This window comes from Periplaneta americana, chromosome 11 (assembly GCF_040183065.1).
Source record: "Periplaneta americana isolate PAMFEO1 chromosome 11, P.americana_PAMFEO1_priV1, whole genome shotgun sequence".
In the NCBI taxonomy this organism is placed as follows: Eukaryota; Metazoa; Arthropoda; class Insecta; order Blattodea; family Blattidae; genus Periplaneta; species Periplaneta americana.
This window is the reverse complement of record NC_091127.1, coordinates 84666355-84687762: the sequence shown is the minus strand read 5'-3', so window position 1 is coordinate 84687762 and position 21408 is coordinate 84666355. Positions and strand designations below refer to the sequence as shown.

The 21408-nt window shown below is 33.0% G+C and overlaps 1 protein-coding gene across 1 annotated transcript in view; it reads left to right on the top strand.

The window, feature by feature from the left end:
- LOC138709166 (chromatin assembly factor 1 subunit A-like) overlaps positions 1 to 21408 on the top strand; it is an 81664-nt gene that overhangs the window by 9707 nt on the left and 50549 nt on the right. Inside the window, exons 4-6 of the mRNA XM_069839723.1 lie at positions 5190 to 6217; positions 8449 to 8666; positions 11625 to 11772. Coding sequence (XP_069695824.1) covers positions 5190 to 6217; positions 8449 to 8666; positions 11625 to 11772 — 1394 coding nt within the window. The remainder of the gene's footprint in view (positions 1 to 5189; positions 6218 to 8448; positions 8667 to 11624; positions 11773 to 21408) is intronic.

Sequence of the window (21408 nt, the reverse complement as noted above, 5' to 3'; positions counted from 1 at the left end):
GATGTTGTATTCCTTAAAGGAGTTTTTATTCTTTGTAAGCAAGAAAAACTCCTTTCCACCAATATACTATTTGAGGGAATTGGCACAGCAAGAGAGAATAACTTGTAAGACTCTTGAATACTCTAGATTTTCTTGCAGAAAGTGCAGTATTTCTTCAGGAGTGAAATCTCTGAAATTTTGATATGCATAAAGAAGGCACATTCATTTTTCAGCCACTGGAGCTTACCAAATATTTGTGGATAGCATTGATGTAACTGCTGTAAAGCCTCAGATGGGAAATTGGTGGAGAGATCTTGAAATTTTGAAGAGTCCACAAGACATAAGATTTGCAGTTTATCACAATCTTGAAACCGAACATTCATTTGCATCAGAATGTTGTCGAGAATTTCAAAATAAAGGATCCTACAATTCTGTGAAACATCTTCTGTCTTCTTTCCGCTGTCATACTAGTGAGCTTGGTGGCATTTCCAAACAGTGTTATGAAATAATGTTCATCTCTTCTTTTCTTTAGAATATCAGTCCACAAGATATAAGATCTCCAGTTTATCACAATCTTGAAACCGAACATTCATTTGCATCAGAATGTTGTCGAGAATTTCAAAATAAAGGATCCTACAATTCTGTGAAACATCTTCTGACTGTCTTCTTCCTGCAGTCACACTAAGTGAGCTTGGTGGCATTTCCAAACAGTGTTACGAAATAATGTTTATCCCTTCTCTTCTTTGGAATATCACCTGTACTTTTGATTTTAGTTATGCAGTAACCGATGTCCAGTGATTTTTTCTAAAGGATGTCGAAGAGGACATCAGTTAAATTAAAAATATCATACTGCTAGAACAAATAACATTTTTATCAGATTCTGCATCATTCAAAATAACTTGGAAAATCTCTTTTAGCATATCCCAGTTCTCACTGATCACAAGGATAAGTTTGGAGTTTGAAGTCCACCTTGTCTCGGTTAAAACAGGAATTTTTTTTTTTTTTTGCCAAAATTGAATTGAGTGCATTAGTTGGTTTTGCAGAATTACGGAAAAAAATTGGAGTGCCAGCATATTTCCAAAAAATATGTGACACTTAGAAATATATTACAACTTTATTTTATAACGAAATTTAACCTGTGAGCTAACAGTGAACAAAAATTGCTTAAGGCATTTTATCTTTGATCCTCTCTTGCAGCCTGTTCAAATGACCTGATGTTATACTCTTACCATCATAGCATTGTACAACTGATTTGCGGTCATAGCCAAATTCTTTTAAGTCACCAACAACTAAAAAAGTGCTTCTGCTGCTCTGCCTGTGCTTAACATTTGAAACTCTAAAAATCTCAACTATTTTCCCTTCTACATTAACATATCTAAGCAGGTGTTATGTGCTGTTTCTTCTCACTTTATAGATCTCTTGGCTATGGAACAACAAGTTTTGATGGAGAAATATTGCAATAAGTGAACGTTTCAGAAATCTTCTATGCTACATCAATAAATTAAAAAATTCAGTTATATTGTCACACTCCAAAGCAGCTATTCTATCAATAGGCTCTAGACACACACCTTCATCTCAAACAGCAGAAATAACTAAAATGCTCTCTCAATTATTAACACTCAATAAAAGAATTGTATTCCAATGGATACCATCCCATTGTGGAATTCTGGGAAACGAGAATGCTTTAGCAGAGAAGGGCAGCAATGCTACTTACAGACCTATTACTAAATCTACGTATTACTCTGTGAAAAGATTTATTAAATCTACATACTTAGACTTCAACAAACAAAATTTGATAACACACTCTCAAGGGAAAAAATGGAACTCTCTGCATCATAATCCTGATTTACCACCCAAATCATCTGTAGCTGCATTTAGATTGGCAATAGGCCATGACTGTTTGGCCAAACACCTGGATAGAATTGGAATATATCAGTCCCTTAACTATCCATTGTGCAACTCAAACCAAGAAATGGATTCGGAACACCTCAAAATCTGTGCTTCAGTAGCTGACCATGACAATATCTTTGAAAAATATTGGAGTGCAAGAGGTCAAATGACTTTATTGTCAAATGCCTGGTATTAGAAAACAACAACATTACTAGAATAGAGCATTGGGACGTCTGACAAATAAATGTCTAGGCTCAAATTTGACGATATTATGCACTTTATGAACTGATTTGGGTATTATCTTATAAAATCACATATTTTGAAATAAATATAATTATAAAACATATTTTCGGGATTTCTTTCACTATAAATCAGATGTTTGTAATGAGATTGTTTAAAAGGGAACTATTTTTAAAATTTCGTTATCTGAAGTTTTAGAAATAGCTTCTTTTTGCTGTCAGAGTGCAGGTATGAATGAACCTTTTCATCCATAATGAAAGAGCATCGCTAATAGTTACATGATCAGTTGGTATCTGCTCTCATTTTCATAGATCAACTGCTTCTTTAGAGTCAAGTGAGTCAACTCTTCCCACTTCCTGTGCATCTGTCGAGCAGGTAACATGGTGTTAGTGTTTCTCAGTGTTTTTTTGTTAACCATGCAGAAAGTGCCTTCAAGTCTTGCAGGAAAACTCAACGCGTTTGTTACTCAGTACTGAGGAATTTTCACAAGTGTTGGTAAAATACTGTATTGCCAACCATATGAAAAACATGTACGATGAAACCAAAGATCGCAAGTGATACTTTACATGTACTGCCAACCATGTGGAAAACATGTATGATGTAATTGAAGATCTCAAGTGATACTATACACGTATTGTCAACCATGAGAAAAACATGTAGCCTACAATGCAATCAAAGATCGCAAGTGATTCAGCATTTGGAAGGACAAAAGCACAATCAAGCAGTGCGTTTGGTGGCAGAGTGACAACAACAATTAGCCAAGTCATTTGCTAGCTCTTCAAAGAGTGAACCACAAAGAAAACAGTATTTCTTTGATTTGTGTGAAGGTTTCGTTGCAGCAGACATACTATTCCGTTCACACCTGTGGAGTAACAGAGTGTCTGACCACAAAATCAAGTGGCCCAGGTTCCAATTCCAGTTGGGATAAGTTACCTGGTTGAGGTTTTTTCTGGGGTTTTCCCTCAACCCAGTATGAGCAAATGCACTGCAATGGTGATGTGCTACAGTCATAAGATTAGTAATTTACTAAAATAATATTTTAACCTCTTATTATGTTCAAGGTTTTTAGTTCATACTTTCGAGTTTTTGGTACATATTTTTATATATTTATAGCACATAAAAACAAATATTTTCCACTTTTTTAGCACATAAAAGTAAGTAATTACTGTGCACTACTTAAAAATCTCGTCTCCTTTTTAGGCAGCAGATAATCCGCAGAATGGTTAATTATGGAACAGATAATCGAGGCCTTATTGTATGTTGAGAAGTAATGAAAAGAAATAGTTGAAAAAAACAGGAGAGTGACAAGTGGCGGCATATTAATCTAACATGAAGTCAAGTAGCCATATGTAACCAACATTAATTTGGTGTTTAACATTTAGTCCTCACATTTATGTTCCTCCACTGCACTATAATGAAAAGCGTGATCAGAGGCAAATTACATGGAGACCATTCAGTGCATAAGAAACTGACATCTTTTACAACATACTGCATATAAAACCTGGCTAGATTTTATTTTCAGAATGGCACAGGTTTTTATGATTCTTTTGTCATTTTGATAACTGTTGCAGTTTTGTGGAACAAATGAACGATAATAGCCAAAAGTTTACTGCACTATGTAAAGACATTCTAGCAGATAATGACTGATTGAAAAAAAAATCTGCCATTTTCATCTTTTGGTATATGAGGTGCATTCTATTTTCGAGAGTTATTTGAAGGACAAAAATTACGTGTTATTGACTACCATTTACAGTAATTGGTCGAGACTCAATTTTTTTAATGTAGTTGGTTGTTAGTAGATATCATTCTTATATATATCAGTCATTTCTCACCCTCCTTTCATTAAATCGGTGATTATATTCACCATATGTTTCTATTCCACGATTTATTGAATAAATACAAATAGTCTACTTTCTCACTTAGGAAAATTTGAGAATGTTAGAAGCATGTGGCATATTTACTTGCTTTAATATGCTTTTTTATGTTGTGTCAAACAGCATCATCAGTGACATGAGCTTTGAGTAAGTAGTCTGCTTTGTTCGTGCATGCAACAGTGAAATTTTATGTCTTACTGTAAGATTTGCCATTTTCAGGCAAGGACGCTGTTTGTGATGGTTGTTATTATGGGTAGTAGCAAAGGATCGAGGAGTAGGAGTTCTGTGACACACATCCTTACTTTATACATTTCTGCTTGTTATTTGTAGGCATCTGTTACGTAATCAATAGACTGTTCCTTATTTGAGAATTTTTTTTTATTAGTTTTATTTAATACTTACTCCCTAATTGTGTTCTGTCTGGTCATACTTATTCTGGTAAGAAATTTCTGCTCTATGGATGATGACCCTTGCTAAATTTATCTTGAAATTTTAAGTTATAATTCTGATTAAGGTGATTATGAATTACCAAGTGGAAGTAAAAAAAAGTTTCGTACGTAATATATTATGGTTTATTACAATAACATTGTCAGATTTAAAATTTTTAGATACATCAGTTTATCAGATATCATTTGTTTCTACAGATTATCACTGACAATCTTGCAATGAGTGCACAGTATGACATTTTTCTTGTCATGAATATCTTTATAAGAGTATTTGACAATGACATTCAAATTTTTTGCTGCAGTATGTACACTCGAATGTGCACAGTAATGTTATGTCAAAACTTTGACAGATACATGTGTTTGACATGTTTTTATTTGAACAGTCTTCACTCATAAACAAGTGGGCTTACTTTTTTGAATTCATTAATTTGCTTGGAAAAATTGGAAGACAAAAAATATATATATCATAAATTTCAACAACTAGCAAATATATTTTGTTATCTCACATTTAAATGAGCTAAAAAATATAGGACATTTCATGCTGGAAACTCTAAATTTAAATCCCATTGAGTCCATAGGAAAATTGAGGTGAAAGATGATGTTAGTGCAAGTTTTTGTTAGAAGTTTTTTTTTTTTTTTCCAAAACTCCATATTTCATCATCATCATCATCATCAATAAAATTCGAACTATTGGATAAAAATTATCTTTAATTTTAATAACAAGATTGGTTTATGTTGATATTATTTGTTTTGTTTCCAGCACGATTACCATTTCAAATACTTACTCCAGGAGTAAAGCCTTCATCACCACCTCTTAAAAGCAGTAATAAACGTAAACTAAGTGAGACATCTGACGATGTAAAAGTTGTTAAAGTAATTCGTCCAAATGAATCAAATAACCTTGGTGAAACGAAAGAGAATGTTTGTTCAGATGATAGCAAACTTTTAGTGGGTAGTGTGAGCAAAATACTACCTAATTCATGTGGTGCAAAAAGCACTGAACAGTGTACAAAAAATTCGGATGAGTCTCCTAGAACACCCGAGAAAAATGTAGATGAAGTTGAGGTTGTAAAAATTGACATTTGTAATACAAGTTTGCTTTCTAACAGTGAACATAGGAAATCTGAAAGCAATAGTCCTAGCGAAAATAAATGTAAGTTACCAAGTGAAGAAAGTTCAGTTGGGAATAACACTGTAGAAGATGTGATTAATCTTAGTGATAGTGAAAATGATTTTGAAAAGGATTTGACAACTGCCAAATGCAATATTGTTAAGACAAGAACTCGTATATTTGAAAGCGAGAATAAAGATGTAAAAGTTGTTACGCAGTTATCATCAGAAGACAATAAGAAAAGTGATGATGAAGTTTGTGTAGTTATAGAAGAGCTTTGTAATGAGGCAGAATCATTAGCTGCACAAAGTATTTCGAAAGAAAATGCTGGAAATAATGAATCTAGCACAAACGATACTGCAGAAGGGACTAAGATGAACAGTATTTTACTAAATGGTTTAATAAAACCAACAATAAAAACAAGTTTTAGTGAAAATAAGTCTCATGAATGTACTCCAAATAAAGATCAGGAGGTTAAGATAGAAATTACACATGAAATTTCAGCTAATGATAATTTAGGGGAAAATACTCCAACAGACGAAAGTAAAAATTTCAAACACCATTCCCCTGAATCTAGTCTTGACTCTACACAAAAAATTAGGAAATTGACTCCAAAACAATTACAAAAACAACTTGAATCAGCTAAGAAGAGAGAAGAAAAAGAAAAGCTAAGACAGGTAATATAATCCAATCATTAATAATTATATAATTAAATATATTTATATGATTTATATTCTTTGCTGTGTGTTCATTAAGTAACACTAAAAAGAAAGTTGCATGCTGGTTATTGCATATTATAATAAAGCAGCACTTAACCATATTTTTAAACCGGACCTTCTTGATGCTTGATAATTAAGCGAAAATATTGGTAGACTATGTTACAAAATAAAGAAAGGTAATTTTAATTCCAAAATCAACATGGAAGTGTTAACCATATTACAGCAATTTGATGTTTCATTTAGCCATAAACACTCGTAATAAACATTTTACATATCATTAACAATATAATAATATATGTATTTTTCCCCCTCTTTTTCTTTTTTAGGATTTCAGTCCTTGCAATGAACAGCTGTTGAGTGCAAAATAATATGTTCTAGCATAGGAGCTTGCACTTTCAGTAATAAAGAAGTAATGTATAAGTAAATACATATTATCAATAAATTTAGAAAAACAAAAAAAGAAAGATTACATGTTAATTTTATTTTATAGTATGTTATGACTAGAACACATCCGTCTGTTAAGGATATGTAGAGTGCTATATACAGAGTGTTCCAAATTGATGTATACACATTTTGAAACACTTTCTCAGCAATGAGATGAGACAAATACGATTTTTGCGGTTTTGTATTCCTTAAGTCCGTATATGTTCAAAATGGCTCCCTTCTTATATTTAAAATGAATGGGGCCCTACATTAATGTTTCACACAGGACCTCTAAGTGCCAACAGTGGCTCTGTCCTTCAGTATTTAATGAAGTCATACTTTGGAAGAGTTGGCCATGGTAGCATAGTCTGTATAGTGCTGGCCTTCTATGCTCGAGGTTGCGGGTTCGATTCCGGCCCAGGTTGATGGCATTTAAGTGTGTTTAAATGCGACAGGCTCATGTCAGTTACTGGAATGTAAAAGAACTCCTGCAGGACAAAATTTCGACACACTGGCGATGCTGATATAACCTCTGCAGTTGCGAGTGTTGTTAACTAAACCATAATTTAATTTAAATTTAATAATTTGGAAGATAGCTTCTTTCACCTTAAGTTGTACAGAGTGACGAAGTTCTCTTTTCATTGTAGTAGCTGCCAGCTCCACACCATGTTGATCACCATGAAAATCTCAAATCGAACTTAATCTGAGTTGTGCTATCTTAGTTTGTGTAACCAGAGCGAGCTTCTTCTTAGCTAGAATGCTGACTGGAACTTTCTTCTGAAATTGCTTTCCCTGAAACAATGTTTTACAATTGAATTATATGGCTGCCATAATGGTCTATGTGTAACACAATATAAATTATAAAAAATATGAATGTTATTGCTTATATTCTCGCTTCTGCTGCCAGTTCATTAGTTAATTTGCCACTAGGAATAATAAATAATGTCGTGAGTACCAGAAATTTTGTTAGTGAAGTAACTGTGTAAAAATTAACTGCTTAGTGAAAGGTTGTTGATAATTTTATATAATATGCCAAGTAATATTTCTACTGAATAATTTCTAAATTTCTATTTTCGTATGAATCAGCCTGGAATGCAGAACCTGGGATGGACTGAAATTGATGCACCTCTCGTCCCTCCTTTTTTAAGTTAACATGGTGTATAAGCCACTGGATAATTGTAAGGTCACGAGCTGGTCTCATATTTCAGACCACCTGGGCATGGATTCGGATCCACCCTGGGCTGATAACATGGTTTGGTTTCTTTTTTTTTCCTCCCGATGTTCCCTCCATCAAAAATGAGTGTGGGATAACCTGATGGGAAATTATTGGTCTCATCTACCACCAATTTACCAACTCTAGATAACCTCGCAGTTGATAGAGCATAATTAAATAATCGAGTAGTGAAAAACCTGGCATATGTCAAAGTGTAAGAGAGTGAAAAATATGTTATGTGAATATTAAACTATTTTATTGGTACTGCGTATTTGCATTAGATTTTCTTATAAAATATCAGATTTGAAATAATAGAAGCATACACAAACTAAATATGCAGCTTTATAGAATATCTACAGATGTTAGTAAGTAGATAAGTATTTAGAATAATAAGCTGGCTTGTTTCGAAACTTGCAGAAGTATACATATTTGATTCTCTTCTTAGAACTCAATGCCTTACTTACTTCAAAGAGCTTATGCATTCAGTGTCTAAATAGAGAAAATACTGTGTTTTCTATTTTGGTATAGTAGAAATAATGCATTTACTTTTCAGGAAAGAGAGAAGAAAAAGGCTGAAGAAAAAGAAGAGAAGCTAAGACAAAAGCAAGAAAAAGAAGAACAGAGAAAAAAAGAAAAGGAGGAAAAGGAAGAGCAGAAAAGAAAAGAAAAGGAAGAAAAAGAGGAACAAAGACGAAAGGAAAAAGAAGAGAAAGAAGAGTTAAAAAAGAAGGAGAGAGAGGAAAAAGAAAGGAAGAAACAGATTGAATTGGAGTGAGTATATATTTTAATATACAGAAATTCTGTTACTTCTTTTTCTATGGCGTCACAGTTCGGGATCGAACCGTATCCTCAATCATCTGCCTTCATATGATTCTATCCTTTGTGGCTGATATCCACTGTCTGGTTTGCCACTGCGTCAATCCAGCGATCCTTGGGTTTTCCAATAGGCCTTCTGCCTTTGATTTTACTGAATAGTGTTTTCTTGGGTATTCAGTTGTCTCTTATCCTAATTATGTGCCCTGTCCATTGTAGTCGGATGGTAATGGCTAAGTCCTGATCTTTATATAGGTTACATAGTCCCTAATTCATTATTATATCATATTCTCCAAATCCCATTGTCTTGGACTGGGCCATAAATTCTCCTTAAGATTTTTCTTTCGAAGGTGTTGATTATATTGGCAACTCGTTGCCATATGTTATTACTGGCTTAATCATAACTTTATATAATATGATATCCCTTGTCTTAAATATAGATGTCAGTGAAGCATATGTTTTGTTGGCAGCATGTATCCTTTTCCTTATTTCATTTATTGTCTTCTGTCAACCAGCGTCCTAAATATTTAAATTGATTGACTGTTTCAAAATTTTGGAATCTAATTTCAAACTGTTCAGATTTTCTAATTTTCCTTCAGGTAGTAATAATAACTTTTGTTTTATTTGTATTTACTTGCAATCCTATCTCTTCTGCTTCATTTTTAATTCCCGGAAGTTCTTTAGCTGTTACATGGGATCATGCCATTATGTTGATATCGTCTGCATATCCTACAATCTGGACCATTTTGTGTTCCAACGTTGTATTTCTATCAATGGATAATTTCCAAATCACATATTCCAGCACTAGGTTAAACAGTATTGGTGCCAGCCCATCTTCCTGTTTTAACCCTTGTGTGACATTGAAAGACTCTGTCATACCTGTTTGTAGTTTCTTCAGCTGTTGTCTCTGTCATGGTTAATCTTATTAGTTGTATTTTAAAATGTTGTTGTTGTTTTCTAATGTCAGGCGTTTGACAATGAAGTCATTTGACCTCTTGCACTCCAATATTTTTCAAAGATATTATCATGACTAGCCACTGAAGCACAGATTTTGAGATGTTCCGAATCCATTTCTTGGTTTGAGTTGCACAATGGGCAGTTAGGGGACTGATATATTCCAATTCTTTGCAGGTATTTGGCCAAACAATCATGGCCTGTTGCCAATCGAAATGCAGCTACAGACGATTTAAAATATATCATAATCAAGAAACATTTTATTTCTGTCAATACAGTCGTATGCTTGTTTAAAGTATACAAAAATCTGTATCTAGGTCCAGGCTATTTTCCCCATCTTCTCCATCAATATTTTGACTGTAAATATTTGGTCTGTGATAGATCGTTCACTTCTAAAGCCACCCTGGTACTCCCCTAATATTCCTTCATCATATGGTTTCAATCTCTTTTGTATTATTTGAGTGATATTTTTTAACATGTTGAGAAATTCTGTTATAGCTAATGTCATTTTCCATCTCTTGTTAATGAATGCTCATCTTTCTTTTTGTGCTTGCCCTGAAGAGTTTTAGCTAGCGCATTCCAATATACCTATTTTACATGCAAAAGAGTATAGACTCTTTATTGGAAGACAAATACAGTAATCTAGTTAGTTTTAATCCAATCTTTTGTGGTAGGAAGAATTTAGATATGTGTAATTATCAAGAGATGAGGTAGTGAATTTTCATTGGGAGATATTTTCTTCAGACTATTTCTATTTTAATTTGTCACAGGAAGCTGCAAAGTTTTGTCTTTAGGAGAGGAAAGTGTGCTCACAATTTGTTTCTAATTATTTCAATGGGGATCAGTTTTGTTTCGTATCTCTTTACTTTCCCATTTTGCGAATTATAATGAGAATATTATGATTCTTAAGTAGAGAAATGAGTGTCGAAATGACATTTTCATTATTCCAAGTTTTAGTTTGACAGTGATTTTAAGCACAACCACCACCCCCATCACCCCCACACCCACCCCCACCCCCAACCCAACCCCCACTCCCACCACCACCATGCTGATTTTTATTTTTAATTTCCCTATTTGAATGTATAATGATCTCTTTTGGAACTGCTGCCGCTTTTGTTTTCAATTTCCCTATTTGAATCTATAGTGATATCTTCCAGATCTGTAGAATTCTGTACATCCCATGTTGAATAACTTTGTAGTGGCAGTTGGTTTTCCTTTAGTGTTGTGTGTTAATGTCTATAGCCTATGAGGGACAGTACTGACAGGGAATAACTGATACAGTAGCTAATGTTAAGTGTTCTGAGTTTGTAAGGTAATTTCAGTTGCACCTTAGTGTCTACTAAGTTTTGAATCCAGAATTGATATGACATTGAAAACTTGTATATTATTCCAAAATACTATACTCTGTAATGATATTGAACATTTTTTAGACACACATTTCCTTAATACTAATCATTTTATTTTATATCACTAGTAATATGTATAATGAGAAAGTGTGTGTAACTAACAATGTACTGATTATTTTGAATTTTTTCTTTCTATCATGTAAAAATTCTGCTTTTACTTTGTCAGTCATAATTAATAGTAGATAGTAGTTAATTATATTATAATTATATAGAAATATGTGTTTATGTGTGCATTTTCTTCAGTGTGTCCCTCTTGGAGGAACATGCTGTACTTGTCGAAGAGCACTGCCCTTAATGCAGCATTGGAAGTGTCTACAGCACACCAGTGTGATTTAATGAAGCAACGGTGGAATGCTAGTGGGGGAAATGGGAGTAGCCTGCAAAAACCTACCACATAACACCATCTTTATCCACCATAAATTCCACATTGACCCACCAAAATTCGGATCCTCGTTACCAGAGTGGACAGCTGATATTCTAGCTGTTCAGTTAATGGTGTGCTGCACAACTGGTATTGAATCCTGGTTCCTTATAAAATCTCATTTTATTTTTCTAGGTTGAAAAATGAAGGAAAACGAAAGAAGGAAGGTAAAATGCAAGCAGAGGCAGCAGCATTTACTAGTTTCTTTCTCCCAAAGAAATCTGAGACCAAACTTACAGAGGAACCAAAAACAAAAACAGAAGAGAATTTCATGCCATTTGAGGTAAGGCATTCTTTATATTGTATAACTATTATTATTATTAGGGACATGAAAATATCACAATTGCGGTAAATGTGATAAAAGTAATAGGAATGTTATTGCTTTTTTATTTCAGTTTTCTTTACCTTTCATCACATTTGCGAGCCTTTGAAGCCAGTTTCATTATTTGCGAATTAATGCTATAAATGGATATTATTGCGACAAATTGCATTTCGGCAAAATATAAATGATTTCAAAGAATGCTTAAACTTTCATTTTTTAGTTTGGAGCTAGCTTTGTCTTTTCGTATGCTATATGTATACCTGTGAATACGTGTATTGTGTTTTTTTTTCTGTATTTCGCATTTAGTGTGCATTACTCCTTAAAAGAATTTCTACTTCACTTCCTCTCTTCTTATCGCTATGTTCATTTTTATGACATATTTTAGGATTGTAGGTCTACATTATTACAATTTTAATATGTGTGAGAAGAAACTTTATACAAGTGCATAAAGAAATCCCTTATTTCTGTGTCGATTTTACAACAGACAGTTGTTCATCACTAACAATCAACAGTGTGTCGTGAGTGAAGGGTTTGCTAAAAGGCTGTAAATATATTTATTAAAACTATAAAAAGATGCTGAGGCAGAATGTTCAATGCAATCGATAATGTGGATTTAATTTAGTGTGTCAGCTTATAATATAATTATACAAAAATCACAAATAAAATATAATTTTTATATTTAAGTCAGGTCAGTTGATTAAATGAATCACAAATAATATAGAATTTTTACGTTTGTCAGGTCAGTTAAATAAATAGTTTTTCATTTGATACTTTTAATATATAGACTATTTATTATTACTATTACTTACTTACTTACGAATAGCTTTTAAGGAGCCCGCAGGTTCATTGCCGCCCTTACATAAGCCCTCTATCGGACCCTATCCTGTGCAACATTAATCCAGTCTCTATCATCATATCCCACCCCCCCTCAAATCCATTTTAATATTATCCTCCCACCTGCGTCTCAGCCTCCCCAAAGGTCTTTCCTCCTCCGGTCTCCCAACTAACACTCTCTATGCATATTATTACTATTACCTTTCAATACATCTCCGGAAAAATTTTCTACCCTTTCAGTTAATAAGAATTCTCATACAGACATTGGTGATGCCACATTTTGACTACTACAGCATTCTACTAACAGATTTAAATTCTAATTTAGTCCAAAGATTACAAACCATTTATAATGTCTACATACGTTTCATTTGCAGCTTCTGCAAATATGAGCATATAGCATATGTCTTTCCTGGAATTGCTTCAATACATAAGATTACAGGATCAAATATATATCCATTCACTAATTTTTCTTTATTGCATCATCAGTACTTCTTGTAAGTATTTCTCACTACTTTTTAATTTCTTGCCCTTATCACAGCCTGGACACTCGTTCTAAAAATGACTCTTTATTATCTATGTCTTCCCATAAAATAGCTGATTATTCCTTTTTCACAGCATTAATAATTCATTTCTGGATCTCCCTACCCAGCTCCATCAGGGACTGTCGAACAATATTGCAATTTAAAAATAAATTATTAAAATGTGTGACTAATAGTAAGCCACATAATTTATAGCTTCAGACATAATTTTTCTGTACCTTATTTTAGCTTATCGCGGTTATTTTACATACTTTTAGCATTGCATTTATTAAATCTTCATTTTAATTATTAATAATTTAATACAATTTTTATTTCACTAGAATGTTTGTTTTCTTTCTTCCTTAAACATGTTTAATTTTATCTTGTGTGTATGTGTGTATAGGTCATTCGTTATCTCGTCAAACCAAATGCATTCGTGCACTGTACCTCATAGTAAGAACTTTGTGATGGAGATGAGTGAGCTAGCTATAGCTGCAAATCGAAGCGTAGCGAGGAGGGAAGCTTCTGAATCCACTTTTTCTTTCCTCTCATGCACAGATAGGTTTCACGAGATACCGAATGGCCTGTATATATATATATATATATATATATATATATATATATATATATATAAAATATTTATCATATAGTTAAAATTTATTTCTTAATTTGTAATTCTCAGTTTGTACTATTGTATAATTTAGTTCACTTATCCCTTACTTACAATAATATTAATTGAAAGTAACTTTTAAGCTTTATATTATTTTGTAATTACTATTTAGTATGACGATGGCCCAATGTTTTTTTTAAATATTAGTTTGTAATTATAAACTTGTGTTATTAACTTGCTCTGTCGCATAAGTGTCCTTTGTTTCTGGCCGAGTGGAAGAGAAGGCTCAATGGCCTTAACTCTGCTAGAATAAGTAAATAAATTATTACCAGTATTATTACTATTACCAGAGCATTTAGAATAGAAAGTGTGGTAACTCGGCAAGGGTCTAATGGGACTTTTAAACCCCCTAGTGTCGCCGTGGCAACTGAGCGAAACATTGGCGTGGCGATCGTTCTAAGATTGCAGTTTTCCTCTCAGTACTGTGGACAGAGCATGTAAAACTCGTTCTGCTATGGAATTAAGAAGATATTTCTTGTGGTGTTCGGGTGATTTTTATTGTGCCATTTATGTGAGCGAGTAGTAATAAGCCTAATTGTTTTGTTCTTGATGTAAATCCAATTATAGATACTCTATAATCTGTAAGGAAGAGACTTTCTTTTATCCATCCATAGACTAGACTATTTTTCAGAAGTGGTGTAGAGCAATTCCACGAACACAGAAAACTGTATGCTCGTTCTTATATCTGTGATATCCATTTTTCTGCAGTTTTGATTGTGATTTTTTTAAAATTATGGTTTATTTAACGACGCTCGCAACTGCAGAGGTTATATCAGCTTCGCCGGTGTGTCGGAATTTTGTCCCACAGGAGTTTTTTTTACATGCCATTAAATCTACTGATATGAGCCTGTCGCATTTAAACACACTTAAGTGCCATCGATCTCGGCCGGGATCGAACCCGCAACCTCGAGCATTGAAAGCCAGTGCTATATCAACTGCGCTACCGAGGGCGACTTTTGATTGTAAGAGCCGATAAATTTATTATTGCCAGTAAAGAGGTAGGACTTCCACGCAAGAACTGGCGACCAAAACCGTATGCTATAACACTTATTTTCCCAAACTTGCCTCGATTTCTTAAAAAAAGAAAAGAAGAGAAAATATCCAACGAAGAGGACATCAATCCGTTCTCATAACTATGTATCCTTACCAAGTACCATCTGGCTATGACCAATTCGATTGACGCTAAATAATCCAGCAGTTGATACAGCATCGTTAAATATCCGAGTAAAAAATAATTGGATGTGACACCCGAAAATCAGAAGAACACCTTAGTTGATCATGCGCTTGTATGCATTTATGTACCATTACTCCACACCTGAATGCCCAAAATTATGTCTAGTTACAGTGACCGTAATTCCTTCCAGTGAATGAACTCCAGACCAGCATTTCAGCTGTTTTGTGTGAGTTTTTCAAAATCGATACATTTTTTAGAGTCATAAACTGTGATGGGTTGGAGGAAAGTGAAAAATACAAAAGAATTCAAAGATGAATGAACGACCTTGCAGATACGCTGAACTCAAAGACTCCCTCGTCTGCCCTGTACAAAGGATTCTAGCATTACACGATTTTAGAAAATATATGACATGTAATTGACAATATAAAGAACACGTTTGCCTAAGAAAGAACCCTTGAATTATTTAGAGTGACAATTCAGAGCACTAGCGAAATATATTAATTCTTGTGGGATAGCAGATTTAAATATATTCAGACAGAAAAAAATTAACTAGGATCCTCTAGAGCGATATTTTGGAATTAGAAAATGATTATCTTGTGATGATTACCATAGACTTTCTACATGTGAAGATTTTTCAATCTATGTGCCGGTTAAAAAATGTGCTGTATTAAAGTGCTAATTGTGAACTCCTAATTGAATCCAAGCACCTAGCTTCTACTTCATTAAATATACATGTTTAATTATTAATTATTTTATTTTTAATAATAGCACTTTAGTCGTAATTAACGTAAAAGTTATTTAGGTAAGAAAAGTACAGTATTATTCTACTTTGCATCTAGGCTAGAACTTAATCTGGTTTACAATTTTATTACAGTTGTTTATTACGTTTCCACATCATAAGAGATTTCTAATCGAGCATATGAGAAAGTAATAGACCTCATGGAAAAGTCGTTAATTTAATATTCTCCAATAAGTAGCATACAACTACTTAATACAGTACTACCAAATTGTTTTAATTTTACAAAACACAAAATAACCTAGGTATTTCAAAAGATCAAAACTTACATTAGCATAGATATAATATCGAAGCTTAATTAATGAGTCTAAGTTGCACGTAATATTTTTTGTTCCCCTGAATTACGTATAAACCAGATACAACTGCAACTAATGACTAAATAGCAGATAAAAACTATTGGTGAAGATAAACTGTCTCCTTCATTATATTACAATCTTTCTTGTGTATAAAAAGTATAATTTCATGTCAATGCGTACTTTATAATGCCATAAAAAATTTTCAGTTTTGCGATGCTGTACTTTTTTTTTTTGCGTATTTCTGGCTGAAGCCGGCACAATGTTCCATTTTTCGGTTAATTATTATATTTACTATTCAGGGTTGTGTTATATAACTCACAATTTGTTAATATAGTAATATTACATTTTTAAAGAAGTAAAATATTGCAACTAAGTACTTTACAATACATTCTTATCTAATGGGTTATTTTTAAAAACCTTTTTCATTCACTTGAATAGCGATCTTGAAACTGGGCACTGAAAATAGGGCTAGCGCCACTCGGCTACGATCCACCGAACTAGAGGAAGTAACGTCTTCTACCCACTCTGGCAGTAGTAAAAAAGTATTGGTGAAAATATAATGTCCCATTTGATATATTATATTATACTTTCTTGTACATCGAAAACTATAATTTTGTGTCAAAATGTACTTACAACAACACAAAAATGTTCAGTTTTGCGAAGCTGTACTTTTTTTTTGCGTTCTTCTCTCTGAAGCTGACAGAATGTTCCAGTTTACTGTTGATTATTATACTCGTATTTACGATTCAGGAGTGAATGATATAACTCAAGAGTAGTTAATGTAGTAGTATTACATTTTTTAAATAAGTAAAATATTGTGATAAACTATAATATACTTTTATCTAGTGGGTATTTTAAAAACATCTGCATTGACTCGAATAGCGCTCCTGAAACTGAGAACAGAAAGCAGAGCGAGCGCCGATCTGCGACGAACCACTGGACTAGTGGAAGTATCGTCACTGTCTCTTCTACCCGCTCTGCTATTACTGAAGTTTGAGATAGGCAGGCATGTAGCACATATGGACGAATCCAGAAATGCATATAGAGAGTTAGTGGAAGGCTGGAGGGAGGCCGAGACGCAGATGGGAGGATAATATTAAAATGGATTTGAGGGAGGTGGGATATAATGTTAGGGACTGGATTAATTTTGCACAGGAAGGGACCGATGGCAGGCTTATGTGAGGGCGGGAATGAACCTCTGGGTTTCTTAAAAGCCATAAGTATTATTATTATTATTATTATTATTATTATTATTGTATACTTTAACTGCAGTAATTATGTAACTTGTAGCCTCGAAATAGGTATGTTTAATTGTTCCGTATTTCTTGTTTCATAGTGGAACACATGTTCAACAAATATATTAGCTTTGTTCGTAGTACAGTAAGAAATTGTTGCCACTGAACAGACACATGCACATATCCATTTTCGTATTTGTAGTAGCTAAGATGATAGTTGCTGACTATTAATTTGTTGTTCGTACAATGTTTTCAAACAATTTGAAACAATCATCTAACTCTTGGAACAGTTTCTGACAGTAGAGAAAATTTTTAGTAAGAAAGTGCGCACACAGATTCACTGCCATCTATATGCTACCATAACCCTCTCCAAGACCAAAGAATAAAATAAAGGAGGTTGTGACAAAAAATACAAGTGGTTATCTTGCCTTCCATTTCCATTTTAATTTACATCCAGTACACCTTACACCATATACAAATAAATTATCTTGAAAAATAAGTGAATTTGTATGATAAATGAAAGCCTGCCAACTATTTAGTATGTAGATATGCCACCAAGCAGCACCATTTTCCCATTGACCAAACAGCTACCAGGACTTCCCTTTATAAACCATTTGATATTCGTTCGTAGAGGGTAAAGAAAAGCTAACTAATTCCAACAGTTGCCAACCTTGATTGTGCATGTCAGCTATTAAATCAAACCATTTCGTATTGTTTACAGATATTTTTCCTTATTTTGCCTTACATGCATCAAGAGTTCAGGATATATGACAGTATTAAAATTATCCCAAACAGAATACTGGTACCACGTTTAAAGCTGTAATGCTTCTGTAGGATTTCTGTGGACTTTAAAAATTGTAACAGTGATACAGATTATGATATGTGTTAGTTAATTCAGGAGAGAAATTTGTTTGCACTCATCACTGTGACTTGTTTCATTTTTAGAATATATTAAATAAAATGCCAAGAAGTTTTTATTTTGCTGCAAATCCAATTACTATAAAGGCATTTATGTACCAATATTTATTTTTACTTCTGATTAAGAAACAAAAAACATAAGAGTAAGGTTAAGAAAATATTATTTAAAATTAGTTTATACATGTATAACTTATTTATAATTACAAATGACTTTTAAGGAAACTGAAGGTTCATTGCCACCCTCACATAAGCCCGCCATCAGTTCCTATCCTGAGCAAGATTAATCCTACTCTACAATCATATCCCATCTCCCTCATCCATTTTAATATTATCCTCCCATCTACATCTTGGTCTCTCCAAAGGTCTTTTTCCCCTCCTGTCTCCCAACTAACATACTATAGGTATGCATTTCTGGATTCGCCTATATGTGCTACATACATTTGTAAATTAACATTACACTAAATGATTGTAACTTTGTGTTATAAAATGATTAGCTTTGGTTTATTATTTCACTGTTTTTAAAGTCTTTTTAATTTCTGTGTCCTTTATATAACATTTGATTTCCGCTTCTATTTCAGTGCTAAATGATTAAAGCATGGTTTTGCATGGTTGTTTGTTCTTGCATGATCATTTTATTTGCTTGATAGTTATTCTTTATTGATTGTTTGTTAGGGGGTAAGTCTTTTGATTTGTATATTCTGTGACTCTCTGAGTCTCCTTTGGGATCTATTGCAGTAGAAATAAATAATAATAAATATAATATATGCTATACATAAATGTGATGAACACCGAAGCACTACCAATGAAATGAAATTTTTAAGAAGAACTGGTGGTTATACTAGATTAGACAAGAAGAAAAATTTGGATATTTTGAAAGAATTAATTCAAAATTATAGACAGAAATAGAAATCTCATATACTCAGGATGCCTAGAACAAGGATACCACACCAAGCATTAAATTACTGCCCGTTAGGATCAAGATCTTTGGGCTGTCAGCTGAAACGACAGAGTGAGACTGTAACAGGCAACCAGGTTTAATACGTTATAGGAAGAAGAAGATTTATTATTATTATTATTATTATTATTATTATTATTATTATTATTAGTTTGTAGAATTAATTTTTTCTCCTAAAGGAATATTCTTATTATATAGTCTATTGACAGTGGGATGTTTCCTAGAATAATTTGACAGTATATTTAAATAACTAAACATGGAAGCTCTTTGTTGAATAACAAGATGCCCGATTATCAGTTTATGAACCTTTTATTTATTGTTTCCGATACCCCAATAGCTCCTAAATACACACTTCAGTTCAATCCTATCACTTAATACATCACAAGACAGTTGCCAGACCCTGACATCATGTGCAAGGAAAGACACGATTTGAGCAAGCAAACCAAAAATCTTTATACTCACATCACAGTCTGGAATACCGTGAACTACATATTTGCAATATTGATCTTTGCTTTCGTCTGCTATAGAACATGTGGGCCAGAGAATATAACTGTAATACTCTTTGACCTGAACATAGATTTTGTTCCTAGGCAGGGATGAAGAAAGAAAGTACCAGCAATTTGTAATATTTCGTTTGTTGATTTTTAAATTACAAAAATTGCTGGTTGTTGAATTTAAACACGAACATTCATTCAGTGTTACATTGTTATAGCAAAATGTCTCCTAAACGTAAAACTGTTTTTTTTTTTTTTTTTTTTTTTTGCCATTTTCGTGGTTTTTATTCGTTGTTTTTGTGTTTTTGGCAACTTAATTAAAACTATACTTATTTAATTGAACTGAACATTGTAACATATCGTGTATGTCCACTACCATTTATATAGATATCTTATTTTCATTTATCCCTCTCAAATACATAAAATAGCAAAACAGTTTTTACCTAAAAACACTTTTTTTTTTTTCAAATAATTAATGCTATAAAATGAAACATACAGGGTGGTGCACGAAATATCATACCATTTCTTTTACATAATAATTTATTTGTATTAAAGTAGTACAAGAATGGTACAGAATTAATCATTATAGGCTGATACATGTTTTCTAAGAAGTAACATATTCAATATGATTGCCATTTTTCCTCACAACCTCTTGTAACGAACCCATATGTTTGTCTTGTAATGAACCGTACGTTCGTCATCAGCAGGGAAAGGATTTATATGTAAATACATATTTACTTATAAAGCTAATATAATTTATATTTTGCATTATCTTTATGTTTCACAATGTGTAGGGTTGAAAAATCCTACTTTTATTTTCCATATTTTTCCATATTTTAGAGTTTAGTACATATTTTCGTTAATTTCCATATATTTTCCATATTTCATATAAAACAGTCCATATTATATTAGGTTTAACAACAAAACAAAACAAAATTCCATTAACTTTTAAAAATACATTTCAACAATAGAGATTTAAACACATGTTCAGTAATCCCTTTAACATCAGAGTTATTTGAAAATTAGCAGTCCTATCAACAATGGGAAAGTAAGTTACAAAACTGTATTAATTTAATTTAAAATTTTTAACAGACTTCAGTTGTGCAGCTCAACAGTTAAATGCCAGTCAGAGTACACATAGGTTCAGTTTTGTAAATCATACTATAAAGACGGTAAATATGCCAAAAGTACGTCATTCAGTCAATTTAAAATCAAAACTAACAAGTTACATTTCAGAATTTAAAGAAGATGGTTTATCAACTGACAATAAAATATTATTTTGTAATTTGTGTCAGTGTGCAGTATCATCTACACAAAAGTTCCTGGTGCAACAACACATTACAACTAGTAAACATCAGGCCAACAAACAACTAAATTCCAAGCAGAGACAATTGTTTTTAACACAACCAACAACATCGAATGTAAGATCTGAGTTTAACATCGACCTGTGCCGTTCTCTCATCTCTGCTGATATTCCTCTCTACAAACTAAAGAATAAGGTCTTCAGGGAATTCCTTGAAAAATATACTCAACATACAATCCCGGATGAGTCAACACTTAGGAAGACGTATGCTCCATCCATCTACGATGAGACAATACAGAAGATAAGAGATGAAATTAAAGATAGTTCAATTTGGGTTTCCATTGATGAGACTCCCGACAAAGAAGGTAGACTTGTTGGTAATGTAGTTATCGGTTTGTTAAGTG